The following is a 25,168-nucleotide window of genomic DNA, read 5'->3' as shown; positions in this document are numbered from 1 at the left end:
TGAAAAACAACACGACATTGAAATAGTAAACGAATTTGCATGGAGCAAATAAAATCTCATTAAAAACCCAAGAAGAAAATTCTTGTAAATTTTGGAAAAGGAAAAAAAAATAATAATAATAATAGTGGGCAACTATGTACTAATTATAAAAATATTAATTAATTAAATTGTAAAAGAAAATGAAAGTATTAGTTTTTTTTTTTTTTTTTTTTGGATTAAAAGAAGTATAGTTTTTTTTTTTTTTTTTTTTTTTTTTTTGCCACCGCGATGGACACCGCCATTTTGGTTAGGATATGACATCATAAGAGTCATTAGTGCAAGGTCCTACAACTTTTGGCGCACCACTTGGGTTGGTAATAGTCGCATAGATAAGGATCTATTTTATCCTTTTGCTTTGCTCAGAAGAAATTCACTGGGGGAGAATCATCAGCATCCTGCTTTTTATTTGCTTGATCTCGTTGTTACTTTTTGATAAATTTTAATAGCCTAAATAATATTTGATACTTTTTGAAATACAAGGAAAAAATGCAAAATAAAAAAAAATGCTTTCAGAAATAAACTTATAGACAGCCTTTTAATTAGCAAGTATAAAAGTAGACGAAATTTTAAGTTTTTTCTTCTTTTGCCTTTTAACTACCAATTATAGAAATAGACGAAACTTTAAGCTTTTTCTTTTTTCTTTTTTTACTTTCTTTATAAAATTTGAACAATGATAAGAGTAGATGAAAAAGAGGACACAAACACAAAAAGAAAATAAAAAAAAATTATTAAATGCTTTATGATTTTTCACAACAAATTAAATAATAGACGATTTTTATTCCTGGAATAGAAGAATGATTAGATCGACTCTGATTTCGTCAAGTGGAAGCAGGCTCCAACAAGATAGCATGGAGGTATAGAAAATTTACATGGTGCTAGATAGAGATATAAATCAGCTATATATCTAGGATATAATATATATATATATATATATTTTTTTTTTGGGGCTGAGAAAATAAAATGGCTGTGTGTGTGAACGAGGGAAAATTAATTACAAGAACAATAATAATTACAAAACTAATTAAGTTTGAGGAGGTCGTTCTAGTCTGACATAGTCATACATAACTCCTTGGAAAGGATTTATGCTTCTTGATTGAGTAAAATAGATTTTGTTTTCTCCTTTGAAAAGAAGTGAACTTGGCACATCGATGCTATACAACCAGTACAGCCCGTGGATTCCATGCCTTGCAATGGCATTGTCTTTGCCTATTAGCCCTGTTGTGAAATGAGCTTTGGCTGTCTCATTGTTGAACCGAACCTAATTTAATTCAAATCCATTTGCATAATAGGGTCAGTGAATTTTCTTTTATTTTATTTATCCATTTCAAAGATAAAATTTTAACCATACATATGTATATATATGTACCTGCAATTCAGAATCAGTGGCTGAGGCCAATGCTAGTCGGAGAGTGTAATTTCCAGTCTCTGGCTCATTTTCAAGTGTGAATATAACCTGCCATGTTGTTGCTTTGTATGTTCCATTTGCTGCACTCCTGCAAACTCGAAGAAATAAAATTAGAGAAACCAAACAACTTTGAAATTAACAAACAAAAGGCAAACTAAAGAATTTCTTGTTGAACAAGCAACTATATATTTATTTTACCTGGTTACTTGGGCGAAAAACCAATCTTTTCGGTAGTCATCAGCGCCGACTGTGTAGGTGAGATCTTTATTGGGATATAAATCTGCATAACGCTCCCACAAGCCATATTGCCTAAACCTGTTTGTTTATTGTAATGCAATGTCATAAATCCATTAACCAAAAAATTCATAAAAATTGAAGTAAAAGGTATATTAGACTGTGGTAGGATATGTGAACCTACTTCTCTGGATGATTGTTGTACAATTCATTCATAAGTGTAGGATAGGGGTCTGGTATGTAGAATTCAGCAGCAGAGCGATCAGGGATACCGATTTCCCAAAGAGTAGGACCATTTCTTGGAGGTTCATATACAATACGGTCCAATGTCATATTAGACCCTGCATTTGGAAGTCAAATCATCTTAGTAAAATATCAACAAATTGGGCTACTTTTAGTGACAATGTAATGGTTGGACTTGGAAGCTAAATTTACCTGATTGAATGGTGATAATATCATTATATTTGTAATCACCAATAACGCCAGGAACCCATGCATACAGACTATAATTTCCAGGTAGGACATTTGTAATTGAGAAATAACCTCTCTTGTCTGCTTGAGTCCAGAATTGATACCCCTATAAAAAATCAGGGCTACTTATATCAATATGCACCATTTTCATTAGCTTATAAAGTAGGAAAATCCATCTTATGAAAGAAAATTATACATACCTTGCTTTCCTTTTGCCATGATCCTACATCTCCAGGTGCTGCCAAACCCACATATGCAAAGCCACCCCAAATAAGCTTATTGTGCATGTATCTATAACCAGAACCAATATGTTACACATCAACATTATTCAAAATGCATTTGTATAGTATAATCTTTGCAAGTGATACATTTTTCGAATACGTACCGATCACGGATAAATAACTGACCACCGATAGAACCCCGTTTATCAGCATAAACAAAATCTTCAGACTGAGGGAAATTGTATGGCCATTGTCCAACTTCTTCTTGCATCTAGTATATCAAATATATATCCAAGTGTTAGTTTATGTATAAAAATACTATAATAGTATGTAAAATTTGTGTTATATAGAGAATGAAAGTTTGATTTAGAAATTACAATACCTGGTCTTTAGCATTTTCCCAAAGTGTGAGTGAATCTTTATCGGCTGAAACAGAATTAAGATAGATAGAAACAGGGCCATAAACCTTTTTCCATGCTTCCCCTTCTTTGAATTCCATTCCTAGGTCCTTTCCAGCATAGTGAGTGCTGGTAAACATCTGGATAACATCAATTTTTAACCAAGTTAACAAAAATTGTTCTTCATTTGGTACTTTTTACCTAAGTAAACCCATTTTGACATTTTCTAGTGAATGTGCCATGTTAAAATTAGGAATTTTAATTGATTAGAACAAAATAAATAATCAAAGAAAAATATAACAACAAGACAAAAAAAATAAGAAAATAAAATCATATATGTTAAGAAAGGTTATATGTTTTAACAAAAATATAAAATTTTCGCTCTATTATTATTATTATTAGCAGGCTTTTTTTCCCCTTATCTTTCTTTTCTCAATATTTCAGAGTCCAAAATTTGAATAATCGGTGGACTTACGGAGAGAGCAATTGGACCGGCATGAGAGGTGAGGTCTTGCTTGATGGGGCCAGCAGTTCGGAACTCGCTACTGGGCGTGATTATCCAGAAACCCACTGGTGGGTCAGAAGAGATCCACCCGTGGACTTTGTTGTCTTTGCTCTCGCTTGAATATTGGTATTTGTCATCTACCTAAACAGCAAAAGGAAAAAAAATTTAATAAATAAAATAAATAAATAAAATAAAATAAATAAAATAAAATTACAAACCAAGGGGGGTGGGTGTGGAAAAAGCCAAAAAAATTATTATGTAATATATATTAATTTTTCGCAAGGTAATTAAATAGAAAAATAAAAAAACAACCTCTCCTCTAAGTTCAGAGTTGGTCGGATTGGTTAAGAGAACAGCTTCAGGATAAGCAAGTTTCTCTCCTTTTTCACGGTCCCCAATTGTTGGCATCACCCTTTGTCTGTCGTCCGATACTGACATGAACTGAAACCTAACCGTTGATTATAAGTTCTTGTTAGTAAGCTATCAAATCAGAAGACTTTATTTTAAATATTATAAATAAATAAATACCATGAATATCTGTATTGATATTTCTATATTTCTATACGTACATATACTATATTATATAATTTTGCAACAATTTTTTTTCCCAAAAGACAAAAAATAAATTTCCACAGTCAATTTTGTTAACATAGCATTAGCGTCAAAATATTACTATTATCAATTTCAACAAAAATGTTGTTCATTGAATTATTAAAGAGGAAGGATTAAGGAGTTTATATTATACTTGTCCTGTCGAAGCTTGTAAACAATCCTAATCTGATCCATTCCCACTGCTGGCCATCCGTCAAGGCGCTCAAATGTAGCGTATGCATAGAACCCAGAATAATTAGCAAGCATTATGTACCTGCCAAATTTCACAAATTTTCATATTCCAATATTAACATGGTTTTCCACAACTTATTGTAATTTTTCTAACCCATTGAAAAAAGAATTTGGACCACACTGTACCTTTTGTCCACGTTCAAAGGAACTGTGGTACCATTCATGGAAATTCTCCATGTTTTTGTGAAAGAAATTTCTAATTGTTTGTGGTCCTCCTTTATAATCTGAAATCTTGTTCCTTGTAATCTGAGAAAAAAAATAGTTTCAGTTTAAGAATTAAATGCACTTTGTTTTATATAGTTATTATAATGCATAACTTTTTTTATTAGTCAAATATTTACATGCACACCTGTCAATGTTAATAGATTTCTCTTCTGGTTTGTTCCAAACTACGTCCCAATACCTGTAATTTAATTAATAATAATTAGTCAATTGTCATTGTATATTACCATTCCAAATTAATAACAAAAATATATAAATTAAATAATATATGCATACCCTCTGTTACTTTCTTCGTTATCAATGGCAAGTAAGTTATCGATTCCATTGTATTTGATTCCAATTACATCCCCACCCGGATTCGAGAAAGTGACCCGGACAAGCCCATTATCCATCACAACCTGAATCAACCATCCACAAAATATATTTTACCAAAAAAAAAAAAAAAAAGTCATCCATAAAATAAATTTTCGTGGGTAATGGATCCCTTCCTTGAACAATTAATATTTTAGCAAATACACAATATTATTGTTTTAAAACATGAACAATTAATATTTAGCTATAAAATTGCTTTTAAAATGGAAACTTGTAAACTAATTCTTCTTCTTTTTTTTTTTTTTTTTTTGTCAAAGGAGTTCATTGAAACTAATTCAAAAATGTAAATTTAGAATAAAAGAAAATTTGACGGGCATGGATAAAAAATAACTGAAAAGAGTGCCAATGCTTTTTACCTGCCGACGTATTAGCTTGATCCCAGTAGACGATCGTAATTCTCGGCGGCTGATGCTCCTGAGAACTCTTCTGTAAATAAAACACCAAACCAAAAAAAAAAATGTATGAATATAATACATATATATATCAACTGGAAAAAAAATATATAGCTATAAATTAATTTCACAAAATATATTTAGTATGAATAAATATGATATATACATGAACAACCAAATAATAAAAAATTATATTAGGAGATTTGATATAGTAGTAAAACTATTGAAAAAATATTTTTATAATTTTAATTGGATCAGGTTTAGGTGAAATCCTTCCCCTATATTATATGATGACAACCCAAAGAAAATAGCAATATGAATTATTTTCCAGGAAGTTTGGCTATGGAGCTGCAAAGCATGAAATATAGTCAAACAAGATTATCGAGAGAGGACTGCATGACTATGTGTGTATGTGGTTCATTTTTCGTACTAAAGAAATTCTTTCAAATGGTCCAGTATTTGTTAACGTCATTTTCATATTGATGCGTCTCACGGACTTTTTACTTTTATATGTATCTTCAAGAAAGCTGATAGCGTCAATTTTATAGCGACATTGGCCAATAGCCTCAACCACATCATGTAACTAATTAAGTTTAAACCATATACTAATTACAAGAAGAATTTGATTGTTTAATGCGAACCTTAATAGTCAAATAGACTTTGGAAAAAAACTACTTATATTTTTCTCTTTATTACTTTGAAAATAATGGACAACCAATTTTCTTAACTAAAACAATTTTATTTTTATTACAAGCTCATAACCTATGTTGTGAAATATTTGGGGACAACTCTGCCTAAAAGGGAAGGACAAAACAAACAACATTCACGGGCTACAGTAACATGAGCAAATAACCCATTGCCTTGGGTAAAACTGTAATTTCATAGCCTTTGAAACTTGTCATTTTCTAGGACCCCTTCGTCATAGCTTTTGAAATTTGTTGTGTAGAACCTGATGATCATAGTTATCAGGAACTGGATAGGACGTTTCTATAGTCTATATTAATTAACGAGAATCTCACAGTACCAAAACGACACAGTATAAACCAAATGTTGTTTTAAGGACATGGCAGAGACTGAAAATGCAGAATAGTAGTCTAATCATGGGAAATTAAAAATCTAATTAAAAAAAAAAAAAAGGAGAGAGAAAGAGTGATAAAACGAAGAACTTGGCATGGACTCTGTTAGGGGCTGAAGTTGAAGATACTTTAATCCTCAAAGACAATGCAGAATTGGTCCTCTGTTTTGCTTCTAAGGGTATCAATGAAATTAAAATAATAATAATAATAATAAAAAAGAAGAGCAAAAAGATACGAGGAAGAACCTTACTGGGGTCTTCACGGAAAAACCAGAAAACACAAAAAACAATACGACAACCATTGCTGATAACCCAAGTGCCAAACGATATTGTCTCCGGCTGCTGCCTATCTTCTCCATTGTTCTCCAAAAACCGACCTGAAAAACAAAACTACATTGAAATAGTAAACGAATTTGCATGGAGCAAATAAAATCTCATTAAAAACCCAAGAAGAAAATTCTTGTAAATTTCGGAAAAGGAAAAAAAAAAAAATGGTGGGCTTTTTTTCTATACCTTAATTAATTTGATGAATATTATGTGAGAATATTTACAGCAAAAATCAGTATGTTGAAAGGAAAGATTTTGAAAGTCACGGGAAAACAAAAAAGCAGAGAAAGAGGGTATATGTTTTTTCTTCTCTCTCTCTCTCTCTCTCTCTCTCTCTCTCTCTCTCTCTTTGGTCGTTATATATTCTGTATGGAAGCTCGAGAGCTTCAAAAAATAACGGGCAGGCATATATATAATGCCAAGTGAATGATCTTTAACATAACCGAAAGCCAAGAAGGACTTCTTTCATTTGGTGTTAAACTTAATTGACTTTTTATTTTTTTATTTTTTAATGATTTTATTTGGTGGAAATTCCAATAATCCCCTGCTTTTGATGGAATTTTCACGGTCAAGTTAGGCACTGTTTGGTTTCCCAAAACAGATTTGGTAATTTGGTTATTGGGGAAACAGTAATGGAATTGGTATGTTGGAAGGGTATTGTGAACTTAATCCCATTGACATTTTATTAGAGTTTGTACCGACTTTTTGAAATTTTTTTGAACTTCTTAACAAAAATGTTGAATTGATTTATTTTTTATTTTTTTTGAGTTTGAACCGTGTGGTTTTGTGCAGTTATACCAAAAATTTTGACAATTCTGTGACTTGGAACGAGGATTAAAATATAAAATACTTTGATGCACCAAATTGACGCTTCTTATAGGTTGAATTTCTAGATTAAATTATGCAAAATACGGTTGCCTAACTACAACAAATATTATCATCGTGGTATATTATAATTGAGAGCAACCAAAAAAAAACCAAACCCTACCAAATTAATCGAGGAAAACCGAGATAGCTACATAATGGAACGTAGAGCAGTTTATTATTTCAAGAAATCTATGATGAAGAAAAATAGAAATTAATAGCTTTTTATTTGAGGACTCGACGGCGTGATTTCATTTACAAAACCACAATTTTCCATGGTTGCCTTTGTCGACTTTTAATCAGGTTGACCAAAGTATATATACGAAGAAAATTCGCATGCCAATTCCTTTTTATTCTTTTAATTTATTTTGGTGAATAATCGGCCAAGTCGTTTTGCTTTGCTCAGACAGGGCTTTTTTGGCCTCGAGCTTTAAGTTTTTAATACCATTATCTATGAAATTGAGTCAAATTAATGTCTGATATTTAAAAAATAGTAACAATAATAATAATAATAATAATAATTCAACAATTAATTTGAGCCAAATGTTGATGCTCTTAGATCAATTGGAGATTGACATGTATATATAAATACAAATTCTGAATTTATTCATTTATCAAAAACTGTTCCAGCTTTCCAAATTTTATATATGCAAAAAAAAAAAAAAAAAAGAAAAAAGAAAAAGAGGAAGAAGAAGTTCCAGCATGCATGTTAATTAAATAGCAAAACATCAAACATGAAAACAACGTACACATATTTTATAATTAAGGATATACTCTATAGTTTTTGGAGGATAGTCTCTATTCGTTAGTGGATCAGAAACTATAAAGTTTAGAAGTTCATGTGCTAGCCAACGAATCATGGACGCGAAGCTTTTATTTCAAAACATACAGCAAATCAAGTAGACTAAAATGAACTTCAATCTTTTTTTCATACCCATCAATGATTATGATCCTGTTGCCGTGAAAAATGACATCTTAATTAGACCCATTAATTAACAAATCAAAATCACAACGTTAATGTTACGTTTTAACCAATAAATTAATTACACAACTAATTAATTTTGTTTATGTTGAAACGTTATTCATTTGGCAGTCCTTTTGTTATGAATATTTTCATGTAATATGTTTTACATGTATAAACGTCAAATATGGTGTGAAGGGACAAATTACGACTTTATAAATTCTTGCTAATTACAAACACATATCATCCACACACAAACATTTCATTGAATTCTAATTCGTTAGCTTTCCATCTTTTACGGCGTCAAAGAATTTTTTTTTTTTTTTTTTTTTTCATCTCCAAGCATTCTGTCTTCCATTTCAACAGTCAGGTATAAACCCACTTTGGACCCAACTAGAGCCTTCAACATATATACCTTTTACATACATACATCTATATATATATATATGTATGGATAGTTCCAAAGTGGCATTTGGATTTATATGACTAAACGAAATTAATTAAAATGGATGAGTCAAGAAGGCACCGAAGGGAAAAAGAAAGCTGTTAAAAAAAAAAAATTAAAAAAAAAAAAGGGGAATCCACGAGCATTGAACATGGGAGCCACATTTTCACACAACAGCCTCCCGTGACATATTTTGTACTCAATACTTTCCGATCCACTACTTTTTTGCTTCATCCACAGTTCCCTTCTTGCCTCTGCTTACATGACACTTTCTTTTCTTTTCTTTTCTTTTTGTGCAATTCTATGAAAAGGACCACAAAAGAACAAAATGGGTGTGAGAGTGCTTTTGTTGGGACTATAAATGAATTGCGACATGCGAAGGAAGAATTTATAAATGCAATGCATAATAATTGTTGACTGCATGACCAAAAAGGGTAGAGAGCTTGAGCGGTCCAAAGTTGATATGTGTTCAATCTAATTGATGGAAAAAACAGAGGAGTATGGGCCAGAAAAAGCCTGCTAACTCAGTCACACTATTATTTATATATATTAAAAAAAAAAAAAACTCAGTCACAGTGCCGAATATATAAGTTTATCCAACGTGGTGGACAGAGAAGATATATAGTGGACTAAAATTAATTGATTAATTAATTATATGCATTTAGAGGGTGCTGTATTTTTACACTTTATATTTATGATTTTTTTTGGTAAATCACTTTATATTTATGATTGCTATATATAATTACACCTCATTTAATGAAATTGTTGACTCATACTCTCTCCTGTAAATGTTTCTCAATATAAAGCAGATTGACTTGGGTTAACTAGAAATGAATCTTGTTCTGTAATTTATCATATTTAGGTCATCAAACAAAACAAAAAATTGTGTGTGAATATCATAAAGACTACATGTGTTCAGTTTAACTTTGATTGAATCGGAAAACTATACAATAATTTTTTCAAAAATGAATATGATTTGCTTGAACTTAATTATCATATTTAGGCTATGAAATAAACTCTTTAATAAAGCTCCTAACTTTATCCCGTTCTCACATGGATGCTGAATCCCAACAATAGAATGTATTAGCACTTATAGGAAAATATAAAACATAAATTCCTGTTAGTTTAATCAAAGCTTTTCGTTAGGTAGTTCTGTTTTAGTTTTCATGTTGCCTACTAGATTAACTTATCTAGTAACACTTTTTAGTATTAGATACCCTTTTTTTTTTTAGCCCTTTTGACTTTTTTGCAATCTAATTGTTAACCTAATGACATTTATTAAGATTAATAAACAAATCAAAATGCTATTCAGTGTCTCAGATTCTCCATCCTTTTCTTTCTGATCAAAATCCTATTAAAAAAAAAGCCAGTGGATTAACCAATTAGATAAAAATTCCAACTAACTCCAATTTTATAATTAGAACATTTAGAAGAGTGTACAAACCTTACCACTGGTTTCTCATTTTTTATTTATTTATTTATTTTTATAATAAGGTTTCCCTAAGCCGACCCACTACACAAGAAAAACAAAGGGTATTAATATAGAGCAGAAGAGGCCCCCCTGGTAGACTTGTTCTTCACTACATGACAGAAACTATAAACATTCGGGAAAAAAAAAATTAATAAAATAAAATAAACATTTGTAAGACAAGAAGTTGGGAGACGTGTCAATAGTTTGTGTTATATCTGCCAAAGAACGGTCTTTCGTGGACGCCCATTACACTGCCTCCATACCAGGGGGTTTTCTGTGGATGGTTATGGCCTCATCTCTATGGCTAAAACTGTGGTCTTGTCTCCAATTTCGCTATTCTTTTACTGGTTATTACTATTCCTTACGTCAAACAATCATTTGGAAATATGTAATACATATACCTATAGTTTAGTTTAACTGAATAATCATATATGCTTTCACCCAGTACAATAGACAGAGTGCCTTTAAAAAATTCAAAATGTTTCTAAAATGTAGCGTTTTATAGGCTAGAATTATGATTCATAGATTATTTTCCCTTAAATATTAGGATGAGTTGGATAACAAGGAAGTTGTACCCTGCAAAACGTGCATATTTATTTGATTTGATTTTTTGGTGGGGAAAAACATTTCCCCCAATTTCATCTAATTTTGGGCTTGGGCTTCTTTTCGATAAGTGAAGCAAAAGACTGGGTCCAAAAGAACATGCATAGAGAAAGCACACCAATGGCAGTGTAACATCTTACATACCCATTGTTTGATCATACACAAGGATCCAGTCATACAAAACGGAGAGTAGCCATAATCCAATTATAACATTATTAAAAAAAAAAAAAAAAAAACACATACAAAATATATAAATAAAATTATATTAATTCAATAATTTAACCAATTTCTTTGAACAATGATTATTCATTATTGTTATTTTATTTTATTTTTTATTTCTTTTATCAGGATTATAAATTTTTAAATTTATAGACGATGATAAAATTTAAAATACAACTTTAAAAATGTGGTTTATGATGTAGTATCTAAAACTCAAACTCAAGAAACAAGATATATTGATAATGTATGAAAACAAATATTCCTAGGTTATACCTCCAATTCAGGGTTCAAATCTAGACCCTGTTCACAATCCTTCCTCTTCAAGTTGTAATTTAAAAAAAAAAAAAAGATATATATATATATACACATATATATATTATAAAAAAAGAAAAGAAAAGAAATAAGAAATATTGATAAGGCATAGGTAGATAATCAATAACGTGTAATGGCCTTATTATTTTGAAAAGAAAAAAAATGTATACAGTCGCCAATATGCAAAAGACAAGATTTGCAAGAACAAATAAATAAAAAAAGAAAAAAGAAAAATACAAACAACCAGTATACAATTTTTCACTACATCTTTTATACTGCACCAAAAATTAAAAAAATAAAATAAAAATTTGTTAGCCACCGAAGAATTAATTAATACAGTCCCCAACACCACCGGAATTACTGATTAATCAACAAGTTACTAACATATATGGAGTAGCTCACACAATAATTGATATCAAATTGTGACTCACTAACTTCACTTTTTCTTATTTATTTCCCTTTCTTAAAACTGGTGTCTTGAAACAAAAGAAGAAGCGTTGGCATTCTACATACCAGCTTTATGAGATTTCAATAGAGTTTTAGAAGAGCTTGCCAACGTGGATGAATAATTAGTGTAGCTATTACAATAACACTGTGTTATATCTGTAACCGACCCTGTATATGGATGACCAGATTATGATGTATATGACAATCTACACATTTGCAATGGAGGTGCAAAATACATTGGCACTGGCAACTTTGTAGGCAGGCTTGACAATGAAGTTTCAAAGTACAATGTAGATGTGTAGATTTGCTGGATCAGGATGGCAACACCATAGTCCTACTTGCTGGTATCATGTATACAGCGGAAGTCTGATCAAGATTGAATAAAGCATATGATAAATAATGTCATTATCCATTTATTTTACTAACCTTTATGTGCAGGACCTTCCAAACTATTCTCTAGTGATAGATCTATGTGTGGGCGCACCTTATCACAAAAGAAACAAGAAGGTTAATTTGAAAAACACTTTAAAACTCACAATTTTTGTTTTTCTCTCAAGGTGTTTTTAACTCTCTACTGAGATTCTCAATCTCTAGAAAATAATACGTAAAAATCTCTATCTGAAAGCTAGTAAGCAGTATATTTATAGTCTGCTAATCCTAATCCTCCTAGGATTTCATAACACCTTGGGCCCAATTCATGGGCTCCTTCTTGTAACTTAATAATTAATTAAATAGGCTTTATCATTTAATGAGCTAGTTTGGGGATCCCATGACCCATTATTAATAAAGGCTCCTAATCATGGATTAGCTTGCTCCAAAAGCATAAATCCAACAATCTCCCACTTACTCTGAGCAAGCCTGGGATTTTGATCTCATCTAGTGCTACTCCACTAAAAGCCTAGATGTGAACTCCAAGATTAATAACGTTTATATCAAATGTATTTTTCTTCTGTAAAATATCAATAATTAATCGATAATAATTTCTGTTAAGCAATTAATTATTTATTCTCCTGATTTATCAGTTTCTCTAACGGATCTAATACATTGGCCAGTGACTTTCAATATCCGAGTACCAAAACATGTCAAGAGGATATTTCATACAAATTCCATTTTGTATATTTCATAAATACTTAGTAATCAATGAACCATAATTCCCAAATCATCAAGATATTGGCGGTTCAAAATAGACCTCATATATTGATAACTCAAAGAATCATAGTCACTTAATTACCTATTTATAATATACTCAAGATTAAGAAAAAATAACATATCCAATATTGCTTGAGATTTAATTCCTTTTACAGAAATTTATCCTTAATTAAATCTGTTCTGATCCTCTCAGAATGACCATAATTCATTCTAATATCCTATAATAATCAAGACAAATTATTTCATAAAATATTGCAATCTAAATAAAGTATCCAGCTTTATTTAACAACTGTGAGACAATTCATTAATTATGAGAACTTATGATCATGTCTTCTATGAACGTATCCATATGATCATATACTACATAATTAATCTGAACCTTATATGTAAAACAAAGTGTGCATAAAAATTTAAAAGATTCATACTATTAAATCAGAAAATGATATTACAATTAGTCTTGCTCCTAGAGGATAAATGTAACCAATTCTCACTTACTCTAAAGTAAGACTGGGATTCTTTTAAAACCCATACAATTTACATGCTTCTTAAACACTCGTTCAGGAAGAGTCTTAGTAAAAGGGTCTGCTAGGCTCTCCTCAGATGGTATTTTAGTAACCACTGTATCTCCTCTATCAATGAAGTCACGGATCAAGTGGTACTTTTTTAATATGTGTTTCTGCTTTTTGTGAGACCTGGGTTCTTTAGATTGTGCTACGGCCCTATTGTTATCACAGTAAAGGGTAATGGACCAATCTGCATTTGGCATCACATGAATATCCAAAAGAAATTTCTTGAGCTATACCGCTTCCTTTGCAGCTTCAGATGCAACCACATATTCAGCTTCAGTTGTGGAGTCAGCAACATAAGTTATTTTAACACTCCTCCAACAAATGGTTCCCCCATTTAAGGTAAACACATATCCTGATATTGATTTACTAGAATCAATATCCCCTTGAAAATTAAAGTCTGCATAACCAAGTGTTTCAAGACTCCCACTGGAATACACCAATATATAATCTCTTGTTCTCTTTAAATACTTGAGTATATGCTTCACTGCAGTTCAGTGTTTTACTTCATGATCTGATTGGTACTGGCTTACTACTCCCACTGCATAGCAGATATTTGGCCTGGTACAGAGCATGGCATACATGAAACTACCAACAGCCAAAGCATAAGGTTTCTTACTCATGAGTTCTTTCTTTTCGGGAGTTTTTGGTGATTGCTCCTTAAAAAGATAAATTCCATGTCTAAAGGGTAGAAAACCCCTTTTGGAATTTTCCATGCCAAACCTGGTCACTATTTTGTCAATGTAGGAAGCTTAGGATAGAGCTAACATCTTATTCTTCCAATCGCAAAAAGTTTGTGTAACACCCCGTCCTAAATCGCACCGGAATCCGTGCATGTTGACCGAGCCGGTCAAAAGTTGACTTTTTGTTCCTGTTGGAATTTCAAGTTGACCAAGGTACCGTGGCGAAGTGCATGATGCCCCGAGTTCGTAGACTAGTAGCACGTCGAAAATGGAGCTACAGTTTGAAAGTTATGGGCAAAACAAGTTGAGGTGCAAACAGTCCAAAAGGTGTCGGGAGTTGACTTTTTCTTGTGGTGTAATTTTGTTTTGACTCTTGTATGGTTGTAAAGTACTTGTCGATACGAGTTCATAGACTAGCGGCACGCTTGAATCGGACATTTGGTTAAAAAGTTATGGACGTTTGAAGTTCGCGGGATACCATAATATTTTATTATATCTGGCTTAAGTGCACAGTAACGCCACATGTCAGCACCTGATTGGTCCACGTGGAATGAACAGTATCACCACGGTGGCTTTTATTTGACAAAAATCTTGGGGAAGAGAGAGAGAGAGACAAACCGACCGGCTGCCGGAATCTTCAAATTTTCCGGCCGATTCACGTTACACGCGCCGGCCAAACGGACGCCTCTCTCCATTTCCGGCAAAACCCCAAAATTTCACGGCCGTTGGTCTCCGGACGCGCCCGGATCGAGGCGGTGAAGATCGGCGGCAATTTTTCCCTCCATCGCCGGCCACCACCGTTTGACCCCTTTCCGGCTATTTTCAAGCCACACGTGCTAGCCACCCCTCACCACCTCCTCAAGTCTAGCCTACCCACCAAATTTCACGGCCACTGGACCTCCGATGTGCCGAGATCGGAGCTTTTTCCCGCGAGGGGCCGAAATTCTTCAAACCCCGATTTCTTCGCCGTCCGGCCTCCGTTTGCCTCACCGTCGGTCCCGTTGGATTCCTCTCCCCTCGATCTACAAATCTGCAAAAAATCTCAGCCAACGGCCATCGCACGCGCCGCCGCGGGCGACGGTTGCCTGTGACCGCGGCGGCTCGCCGGAAGTTACTGTTCTGGCGAGTACCCAGTCAAACCGCCACTCCTTGTCCACTGTGTTCGACCTCCTGAACCCGAATCCGGCATCTTTTTCCGCCAATTCGCGACGGTTTGGGAGAATTGAGGAGTCGAAACCCGAAAGCTTTCCGGCAAGATTCCGACCACCTCGGATCCGATCACCGGAAAGTAAGACCGAACCCGTGATCCTCATCACTCGAGCTTCGATTCGGTATATAACTCGTAACTTTTAGTCGTCGTTGTGTTCGCTTCCTGGGTACCCATTTGGGAATTACCCGATTAAAATATTAATATATTTGGTTGGTATACTGTGGATGTTTTAGGTGCACGCGCGAGTAGTGGAGTTGATCCTGTGGAGGATCTTAGCTGATTTACGCGCTTAAGATGAGTGACCCACCTTTAAAAATATTTTGGGCAATTAATTATGTTTAATTGGTATTTAAATTATGCTCATGTGGTACAATTTAGTTATGGTTTTATTGTGATTTAATTTGAATTATTATGCATGAGCAAAGTATATTTCGGTAATAGTCGTACGTGGTTTTAAGTATTATTTTGGGCATAATTGGTTTAAATATTTTATGAAAATATTTGTTAAATTGGTGGTTAAATTTTATAATTATGCCCGCGGTATTTTAATTGTTGAACCTCGTATTACGAGAAAATTATGGTTTATTTGTTATCGATGTTTTCGTACCAGTTTGTTAAATAAAAATATGTGGGATGGTAAGTGTGAAATTTTGATATATTTCCCACGGTAATTTTGGAAAACGGTACGGTTGGTTTAATAATTATTTTAGACGCACTCATACAGTATTGGTGTTCTGGTGTATGGACACATGGTTTAGCGCGCAAGTATTATGTGGTTTAGCGTGCAAGTATTATGTCTCCCGTAGTTGCCATTGGACCGTAGGCAAGCAAGTTTGTTATTGGCCACAGCCGCCCCCCTCCTTGGCCGAGATGACGGTTTTAGCAACGGTACTATCGGGACGCCAAAGTGCCGTTTGCAAGTTTCTCTCTTTAACCTCCCCGCCAGTCGGTGCTCGGGACGCTGGGTATCGAAGGGCATCACTTGTATATGGTGTGGTACGTCAAGTGTAATTTTTAAGTAAAGTTTCAAACCCCAAAGGTGTTCAAAAATTATTTATTATAATTTATTACATTTTAATTATATATTGGGGTATTTATTTAATTATTGTTTATCAAATGTTTGATCCCTTGGTTTTCGGGAAGTACGAATATCGGGTTTTGTGAAATCGTTTTAAAAAGGGAATATTTCCAACGGAGTGATTGGTGAGAGTTTTGAGGGAAATTATTATTTCCAACAGTTATTATTATTTATTTATTAATCGTTGGTAATTATTTAATTCCCTTATTTGTTATATTATTATTATTATTATCATTAAAAGTGTTCAGTAGTTAGGGTCACTCATTGAGATGATTAGCATCTCACGTTTTTAAGTTCCGTTCCCTTAGGTGCAAGAGGTGGTAGACGTTCTTTCGGAGTGAACCAATTTTCCGCTGCTATCGTGTTTCGAGAAGTACCTTTGTACTCATTCTTTTCAGTGTATTATTTCTTTCGTCTTTGTTGTATTTCTGTTAAATAGCACTTCATAAGCTCTGTATACTATTTGGACACTTATGTGCACTGGTTTACCGCTATTGTTGTGAAGTGCTGTGAATTGTGGAATCAATTTGTAGTTTGCGGGAGGAATAAGGGGATGAGTATAGAGTGTGTTTTCAGTGCAGGTAACTTTTGGTAAGTCCTTCCTTTAGGGGAGGTGCTGCTGGATTTTCCGTTGGAAGGTTCGGTGGTATTTCCCTGGGGTCAGGGCTTGTCTAGGGTTCCGGGGAGGAATTCTGGACGGGTCCTGACAGTTTGATTCCTGGAATATAGTTAGCTTCACCCAAGTCCTTCATGTCAAACTGCTTTTTTAGGTAACCCTTTACGTCTGACAACACTTTCACACTATTTCCAATTAATTGAATGTTATTTATGTAAAAAACCAGAAAGATTACCACTATACTTTGAATCTTTTTATACACACATGGTTCATCTAGCTTTTTCCAAAACCGTATGATTTGATAACTTTATTAAACCTGATGTTCCATGATCTGAATGCTTGCTTAAGTTCATAAATTGACCTATGCAACTTGCAAAGCATGTGTTCTTGACCTTTTGTTATGAACCCTTCTGGTTGTTGCATATAGATGTCCTCTTCCAGCTCCCCATTTAGAAAAGCTGTTTTGACATCTATTTGCCAGATCTCATAATCGAGAGCTGTTACTATAGCTAAGAGAATCCGGACAGATTTAAGCATGGCTACTGATGAAAAGGTTTCATCATAATCTATGTCCTCTTTCTGGGTATAACCTTTTGCCACCAATGTAGCTTTGAAGGTTTCAACCTTCTCATCTGGTCCTCTCTTTCTCTTGTAGATCCACTTACACCCAATTGGATTTACCATTTTAGGTGCTTCTACAAGAGACCAGATTGAGTTAGAATCTATAGATTCCATCTCACGGTCCATGGCTTTCTCCACTCTTGCACATCAACATCCTCCAATTCCTTTTTGTATGTGGTAGGGTCGTCATCAGAATTATTCAGAACGACTTAATAAGTATTTCCTAACAAGGCATACTTTGCAGGTTTATGTATCATTCTCCCACTACGAGTTTGCTGCACTGGTTGTTGTACATATACAGGAGGATCCAAGTTTTGTGGTTCTGGTGGATTACCAATCTCTTCATTATGTTCTTATTTTTGAGTTTCTTGAATTGGATCTTGAGCTGTTTCCTGTGTTTGTTCACCTTCGGGTACAGTTTGTACATTTTTCCCTCTTTGAACATCAACAGAAAATAGGAGTGGAAAACTAGGAGTTTCTGATGGATCTCGAACCGAGTCAAGCTCTTTGAGAAGCACTTTACTTTTAGGTTTAAAATTGTTCATATAATCCTCTTCTAAGAAAGTGGCATGAGTACTCACCATCACCGTCTTTTCCTTTGGATTATAAAATATTTCACCTCTCGTTCCTTTGGGGTAGCAAATAAACATATATAATTCTGTACGAGATTCCAATTTTTTTGAGATTTCTATGCTAAGACATGTGTCGAGGCACCCCAAATCCGAATATGGTGACATGTGCCGGGCACCCCATATCTGAATATGGTTTAAACTAGGTTTGTGCCCTTTCCATAATTCTGTGGGTGTCTTTGAAACAGATTTAGATGAAATCAGGTTTAGTATGTATACAGCTGTTTCTAAGGCATATCCCTAGAATGATTTAGGTAATGATGAATAACTAAGCACTGACCTCACCATATTTAAAAGGGTTCTTTTTCTCCTTTCAAAGACTCCATTTTGTTGGGGCGTTTCCGGAGATGATAATTGAGAAACTATCCCTTTTTTAGCCAAGTAAGACTTGAACTCTCTAGACAAGTATTTACCATCTCGGTCAGACTGAAGCTGCTTGATATGGACACCCAATTGCTTTTCTGCCGTAGCCTCATAATCTCAAAATTTATCAAAAGCTTCAGACTTATGGCGCATTAGGTAAACATAACTATATCTTAAGGAGTCATCAGTAAATGTGATGAAATACTCATACCTGCCTCTGGCTTGAACGCTCATTGGTCCACATACATCAGTATGTACCAATTCTAATTGTATGGTGGCATGATTTCCTTTCGCCTTGAAAAGGCCTTTTTTGTCATTTTACCTTCTAAATATGATTCATATACTGGTATAGGTTCAAAGATTAAGAAATTTTAAATTCCACTTTTAACCAAATCATGAATTTTGCTAGAATTAATATGATCCAATCGCAAATGCCATAGATAAGTTTCATTTGAAACCTTCCTTTTCTTAGATAAAGGAAGTTGCTCTTCATCAGTATTTTCAATGGCATTTATACTATAAGATAAAGAAGTTAAAAAATATAGACCATTCATTAATAATCTGGAACAAATAAAAGTATTATTACTCTTGATTGAAATTGAAGAATTTAAACTGTATTGTTAAACCATGTTCAACTAAACAACTAACAGAAATTAAATTTCTCTTAAAATCTGGAACAAATAAATAGTCTGATAAACATAAAGTTTTATTATTAAAATATAACTCCACTAGTCCTACTACCATTACCGAGACATATTCTCTGTTTTCCAACTTCAAACTTCTTTGTCCTTTATTAAGTGGGCTGCTTTATTTGAACTACTGCAAAGAGTAACAAACATGATTAGTGGCTCCTGAATCAATGATCCATTTATCATTGTAATTTTCCACTAAACAAACCTTAACAACGTTTAGACTACCCATACCTGATTTTAGGGCAATCATTCTTTTAGTGACCTTTCTGGCCGCACTCGAAGCATTTGCCTTTCAGTTTCTTCATTGCAGCTGGTTTGGTAGCTGGACCTGTTCCCTTTTTGAGGAACTTTTAGCATGATAAGCACTTACTTGCTTCCCGAGAGACCTTTCAGCACTCTCAAACTCGTGCATCACTTCAACAGGAGTGAGCTTTAGTGTGTTCATATTATAGTTCATTTTGAACTGACTAAAACTACCTGATAAAGATTGCAAGATCATGTCTATTTTCATCTCTTGTTCTAGCTTAGCCCCATCACTTCCGCAGTACTGATATGCGCCATCATCTCTAGACAATAGTCCCACACACTTCCTTCAGTCATGCGAGTGTTCATTAGTGCCCCTATAGCTGCTTGTCTAGCAGTACTGCTACTTTTAGCAAACATCCCATCTAGAGTTTGAATTATTTCTTACACACACTTCAGATTATCAAGTTGTTTCTGCAGATGCTCTGCAACGCTGGCAAGAATATAACAGCGAGCTGTTGTGTTCGCCTGTTGCCACTCTGCAAATTGCTTTTTAGTTTCCTCTGAAGCATTAGCAACGGGCTCCTGGGGTTTCAGAGTTGTTGTAATGAATTTAATTCTCTCAAAATCAAGGACAATGTAGAGATTGGTTTTCTATAGGTCGTAGTTATTTCCATCCAATAGTTTTTTATTTAAAATTGTAGCAAGAGGATTAAAGGATGCCATTTTCTGAAAATTAAAATGCACACATATTAACACGTAATCAACACAACAAACATACAAATATGTAAATCCCTTAAAGTACTTATTATTAATGTTTATTGTAACAATAATTTAATTTCCATTACAAATACTTACGTTGGGTAAGACATTTGTAATAAATTAAACTTTGAACATGGTATGCTTTAATGTCCTACTAAGTTAGCTCACAGGAAATGTGAGGTGAGTTTTAGACTCTTTAAAAACCTACCTCCTTAAATAGAGCTTTCTCAAATAACACAAACACACATCATTCAAAATTAATTTTAGAAATCAACCATTGTTTCAATAATCTTTGGGCTTTTAATAACACTAATAGAGCATCGTTAGGAGGATTATTAATGTCACTAAAATTGAATGTAATAATCGTTAATTTTAATTTCAAAGTTATCTTTGATATTTAAGCATTGTCGACGTTAGGCTGTACAATCTTATTAAAATTTTGAAATTATTTTAGATCCAATCCAATAAAATCCGATCATGCTTATCCGTTGGGGCATCACATAATCATTTTATTATTGGACCTTTAATGGAGCCCGCAGTTTTCAAATTAATTGAATTAATTTTTAACATTCACCCATTCAATATGTTACATTAATTAATTAAGGTTTTCCATAATAATATTATCTAGATAAAACAAATATTATTATGCACATGTATATATCAAATGATGCAATTATATGGCATCACCTATTCTAAATGGCATGTTAAGCATATATCATATGTTATATCTATATAATTTATACAATTATAAACATAGAATAATTAATAGGCCCTAATCCATGGTTTCCTAGAAAAGAAAATTACAAGCCCAATAAGGCTAAGAAGCCCAACTTGATATCTAATCCGTACTTCTTCTTTTCTTCAGGTCTTGTAAGTCTATGGGATGTGGGCCAGGTTATAATTGGTTTCTAGGATTTTTAGCCCAAAAAACATAAAGCCCTAACATGTCCCCTGATCTGGAGCACCAAAACCGCCGCCAGCTGCCACACAAACCTAGGATCATCATGAAATTTTACAGGAAGATAGATAGACACCGGAAGAACCATCGCACCAAAAATCATCAAAGCCTGACCATGCACGCACCTCCACGCTCCAGATGAATTAAGGCACGTGAATCCCACTCTCAGCCACTTTAGGTGGCGTGTGTGGCGCATGAAGATGTTTCCGGCAACCATTCTCCTCCCACCAATCCTTCTTCATGTCCTTCAACTTCTTATGGAGTTGGTTTGTCAAGGCGCAGCTCCAATCTGCATGAAAAATGACAAACAAAAACGTATATACAGTTTTTTCCCGGATACTTTTATATATTTTTGCAATAAATCCGAATTTACATAAAAAAATTGAAATAAAAATTACAGGAAAAATAAATAAATAAATAAATCAATCAAGGAGGAAACCCTAATTTTATGATTAGCCTCCTTGTTACATCTCAAAAAAAATACAAGCAAAAATCTACCATGGATTAAGACCAAAACCAAATCTTTCATTCATAATACAAAAATTATAAATAATATGAATAATAGAATACTAGGTGCCATATTTCTAATATACATCACATAAACATGAAAATAAAACTGTAAAAAAAAAAAAATTGGATTCGATTTAGCACACACCGATTCAATCACGGTTCTGATACCAATTGTTGGTATTATGTAAAAATCGGAAGCCTGATCAAGATTGAATAAAACATGTGATAAATAATGTCATTATCCATTTATTTTACTAACCTTTATGCATAGGACCTTCCAAACTATTCTCTACTGACAGATCTGTGTGTGGGCGCACCTGATCACAAAAGAAACAAAAAAGTTAATTTGAAAAACACTCTGAAAGTTACAATTTCTATTTTTCTCTCAAGGTGTTTTTAATTCTCTACTGAGATTCTCAATCTCTAGAAAATAATACGTAAAAACCTCTATCTAAAGGCTAATAAGCAGTATATTTATAGAATGCTAATCTTGATCCTCCTACGGTTTCATAATACCTTGGGCCCAATTAATGGGCTCCTTCTTGTAACTTAATAATTAATTAAATGGGCTCTATCATTTAATGAGCTAGTTTAGAGATCCCACGATCCATTATTAATCAAGGCTCCTGATCATGGATTAGCTTGCTCCAAAAGCATAAATCCAACACTACTACCATCAAGCACTCCACCTGTCGTTGATTGAAGTCCATTCTTAATCCTTTGTCAACTGTTTCAAGAATTTGGCCTCGTCCGTATCGGTTCCAAACCAGGCTTACCTCGCTTAGATCAGCCTTTTGTTCAACTGGCTTTCTTCCACAACAGATTTCAAGGGCAACCACCCTGAAACTATAGACATCGGATTTTTTACTAGCTCTACCAGTTGTGACACACTCCGGGGCTAAGTATCCCATTGTGCCTACCAAAACTCTTGTTTGGGAACGCAACTCATGGTGTACAAGCCTTACGAGGCCAAAATCTCCCAGCTTAGCATTGAAATTCGAGTCCAACATGACATTGTTTAACTTGATGTGTCTATAAACAACATAATGTTCCCACTCTTCATGAAGCTGCAACATAGTAGAGGCCGAGCCAAGGGCTATTTTGTACCTTATGTCCCAAGTTATCATGACTTTCCCACGGAATAGATAAGAAACAAGGCTTCCATCGGGAAGAAACTCATGGACAAGAAAGAATTCACTCTGTTCATGGCACCAACCAAGGAATTAAGCCCAATTCCTATGTCTCAAATGGCTGATGGATTTAACTTCTGATATGTACTCATTTTCCCCCTGTTTTGATCCCCTTAAAACCCTCTTCAATTCCACTTCCATGTTGGATTCTGCTAATAAACTGTAGACACCTCCAAATCCTCTCTCTACAAGCTTGCCTTCCTGTACGAATTTGTTGGTCACACGGCTTAAGTCATAGTACATGAACCTTTTTAGCAATGTTCCTTTCTCGAATTCAACATCCATGGAGGCATTGTATACCTCCTTTATTTTAGTATTCCTCCATGCCCTTCTTCTCCAAACAAACCAAACTAAGGCTAATCCACAGACCAAAACACTAAATCTGGCCGCTAAACCAATCTGCAGTCCTGCTTTGCTTTTCCCACCAAGCTTATGCGCTGTTCCTCATGGTCGAAGGTTGAGTTGAATGACCAAGAAAGAATGTTATGTATTTCTCTTCCCATTCCGGTGGATGCAGACACAAACCAAATCTAACCCGTTCTGGCAACAAATAACTCAAATCAACAATATATGAAAGACTAGGTTCCCCCTTGAATTTTGCATTTTTAGCATATGTAATAAAAAATACCTAGATTTTGAGTGGCGGAATTATAAATTACCCATGCATTTGCTATTGTTTCATCTTTAATGCTACTTTTCCTTGCTAGATTTGTACCGAGATGATGGAGTTGATACTGATTCCTACGTGATCAGAGCCTGGATCCCATTCATTCTTGAAACTATCAAACTCAACAGCAACAGTTTTATTGCTCAAGGCATTTAAAGCAGTTTCATCACGACTGAATAATCCAAGGTGTCTCCCATCTGAATTGTTAGGAAGTCTTGCTTCAAATGGTGCAATAAAGAAGGTTATTCCGTTAGGAATGAGAAATGAGTGGTGAAGTCTGTGAGCCATACTTGTACTGCTATCCCAAAGCCTTACTGTTTTATTATAGGAGACTCGGCCTATGATGCCAATAAGGTCACCGTAGACTTGATTTTCTGTCAGCTGGACAACGTTACTGGCTGCAACTGTATCATTTTCGAATTCTATGTCAGCCCTATTTGGTTGGAAGTAGGTACAGTTGAAGAAAACTGACACGGCATTCGTGATTAGAAACAGAAAGAAAATGATGTTGCAGAGGTGTGGACATGGGTTGAAAAGAGCCATTCTTGGAGAAGGCATGCATGCAGAGGAAAAAAAACAGAGAGGTTCTAGATGGAGAGGCCAAGGAGTCACAAACATTTTATATATGGTTTTCCTAATTACAGTAACCTGTGTTTTATTATCTATGTCAATTTAGTGAATTGTCAACTTGATATAATATTATAAATGAATACTCGCCATATCTAAATTAAAATGCTAAATGATATCAAAAAGGAAAAAAAAAAAAAAAAAAAAAAACCAACCAGATAGATATACACAGTTTAAGATTATTGATGACCAAAGTAATTTATAGGTCCGTATTATTGACTCTAGGCGTTTCATTAAAAGCAAATATAAAGCTTAGTATGCATATATATATATATATATATATAACATAGGACATGGATCCTCTTCTAATGTAAGCTTCATCTAAGCTTTTAAGGATCTAATGAGATTTGGCCATTAATCAATTATATGGTTAAGATCATTTTCCTTTTATTTTAGTTTCTAAAACTTCTAAACGAGGACATAATATAATAAATGCATAAAATTGAGTCTCTATTGGAACTTCTTTTTTTTTTTTTTTTTTTTTGACTTCTTTTAGAGATTCATTGATAAAAAAAAAAAATCATAAATCTCCTTTCAAAAAATGTAATAAGAATATTCATAATATAATTATCTATTATAAATTTTTAAAATATAAAAAAAACTTTGAATATTTGACTTTACTACTTCTAAATGAAATCTCTAATAATAAAAGTGCATTTCAACAAAGATTATTTTGAGACAAAAGTTATTCAAACGAGAGATTCTTTTTACAATTTCGTTTGAGCTCTATACAGTTCCCATATATAATAATTTCCCAAAAACCCCTTTACCTTCTTCT

The 25,168-nt window shown here is 33.8% G+C and overlaps 1 protein-coding gene and 1 pseudogene across 2 annotated transcripts; both read right to left on the bottom strand.

The window, feature by feature from the left end:
• Positions 1-919: 919 nt before the first annotated feature.
• Positions 920-6,896, bottom strand: LOC107425104 (uncharacterized). 2 transcript variants are annotated; one of them, XM_016035028.4, is made up of 17 exons: positions 6,691-6,896; positions 6,424-6,567; positions 5,067-5,136; positions 4,615-4,736; positions 4,466-4,519; positions 4,243-4,362; positions 4,019-4,138; positions 3,586-3,721; positions 3,244-3,414; positions 2,753-2,908; positions 2,535-2,641; positions 2,350-2,440; positions 2,114-2,255; positions 1,863-2,019; positions 1,643-1,759; positions 1,406-1,532; positions 920-1,297 (listed from the first exon to the last, which is right to left on the bottom strand). In XM_016035028.4, the coding sequence occupies exons 2-17, from the start codon at positions 6,534-6,536 to the stop codon at positions 1,061-1,063; spliced, it is 2,040 nt and encodes a 679-aa protein (XP_015890514.3). In that variant the 5' UTR covers positions 6,537-6,567; positions 6,691-6,896; the 3' UTR covers positions 920-1,060. The 2 variants fall into 2 exon arrangements, with proteins under 2 accessions (XP_015890514.3, XP_015890515.3); XM_016035029.4 differs by having other exon boundaries at positions 6,424-6,554.
• Positions 6,897-12,013: 5,117 nt separating this feature from the next.
• On the bottom strand, positions 12,014-24,306 carry LOC132804474 (L-type lectin-domain containing receptor kinase IX.1-like; annotated as a pseudogene).
• Positions 24,307-25,168: the final 862 nt, after the last annotated feature.

Source organism: Ziziphus jujuba, chromosome 7 (assembly GCF_031755915.1).
Source record: "Ziziphus jujuba cultivar Dongzao chromosome 7, ASM3175591v1".
Lineage (NCBI taxonomy): Eukaryota > Viridiplantae > Streptophyta > Magnoliopsida > Rosales > Rhamnaceae > Ziziphus > Ziziphus jujuba.
Note: the sequence above shows the minus strand (reverse complement) of the source record. Positions and strands in the feature narration are given on the sequence as shown.

Bases quoted from the DNA above. Each gene is read 5' to 3' on its own strand.
- LOC107425104 (XM_016035028.4), bottom strand. From the start codon at position 6,536: ATGGAGAAGATAGGCAGCAGCCGGAGACAATATCGTTTGGCACTTGGG. The intron at 4,737-5,066 runs GTAAAAAGCATT...TGGTTGATTCAG, and splicing joins TCAAGCTAATACGTCGGCAG to GTTGTGATGGATAATGGGCT. The intron at 2,642-2,752 runs GTATTGTAATTT...TTGATATACTAG, and splicing joins GGGAAAATGCTAAAGACCAG to ATGCAAGAAGAAGTTGGACA.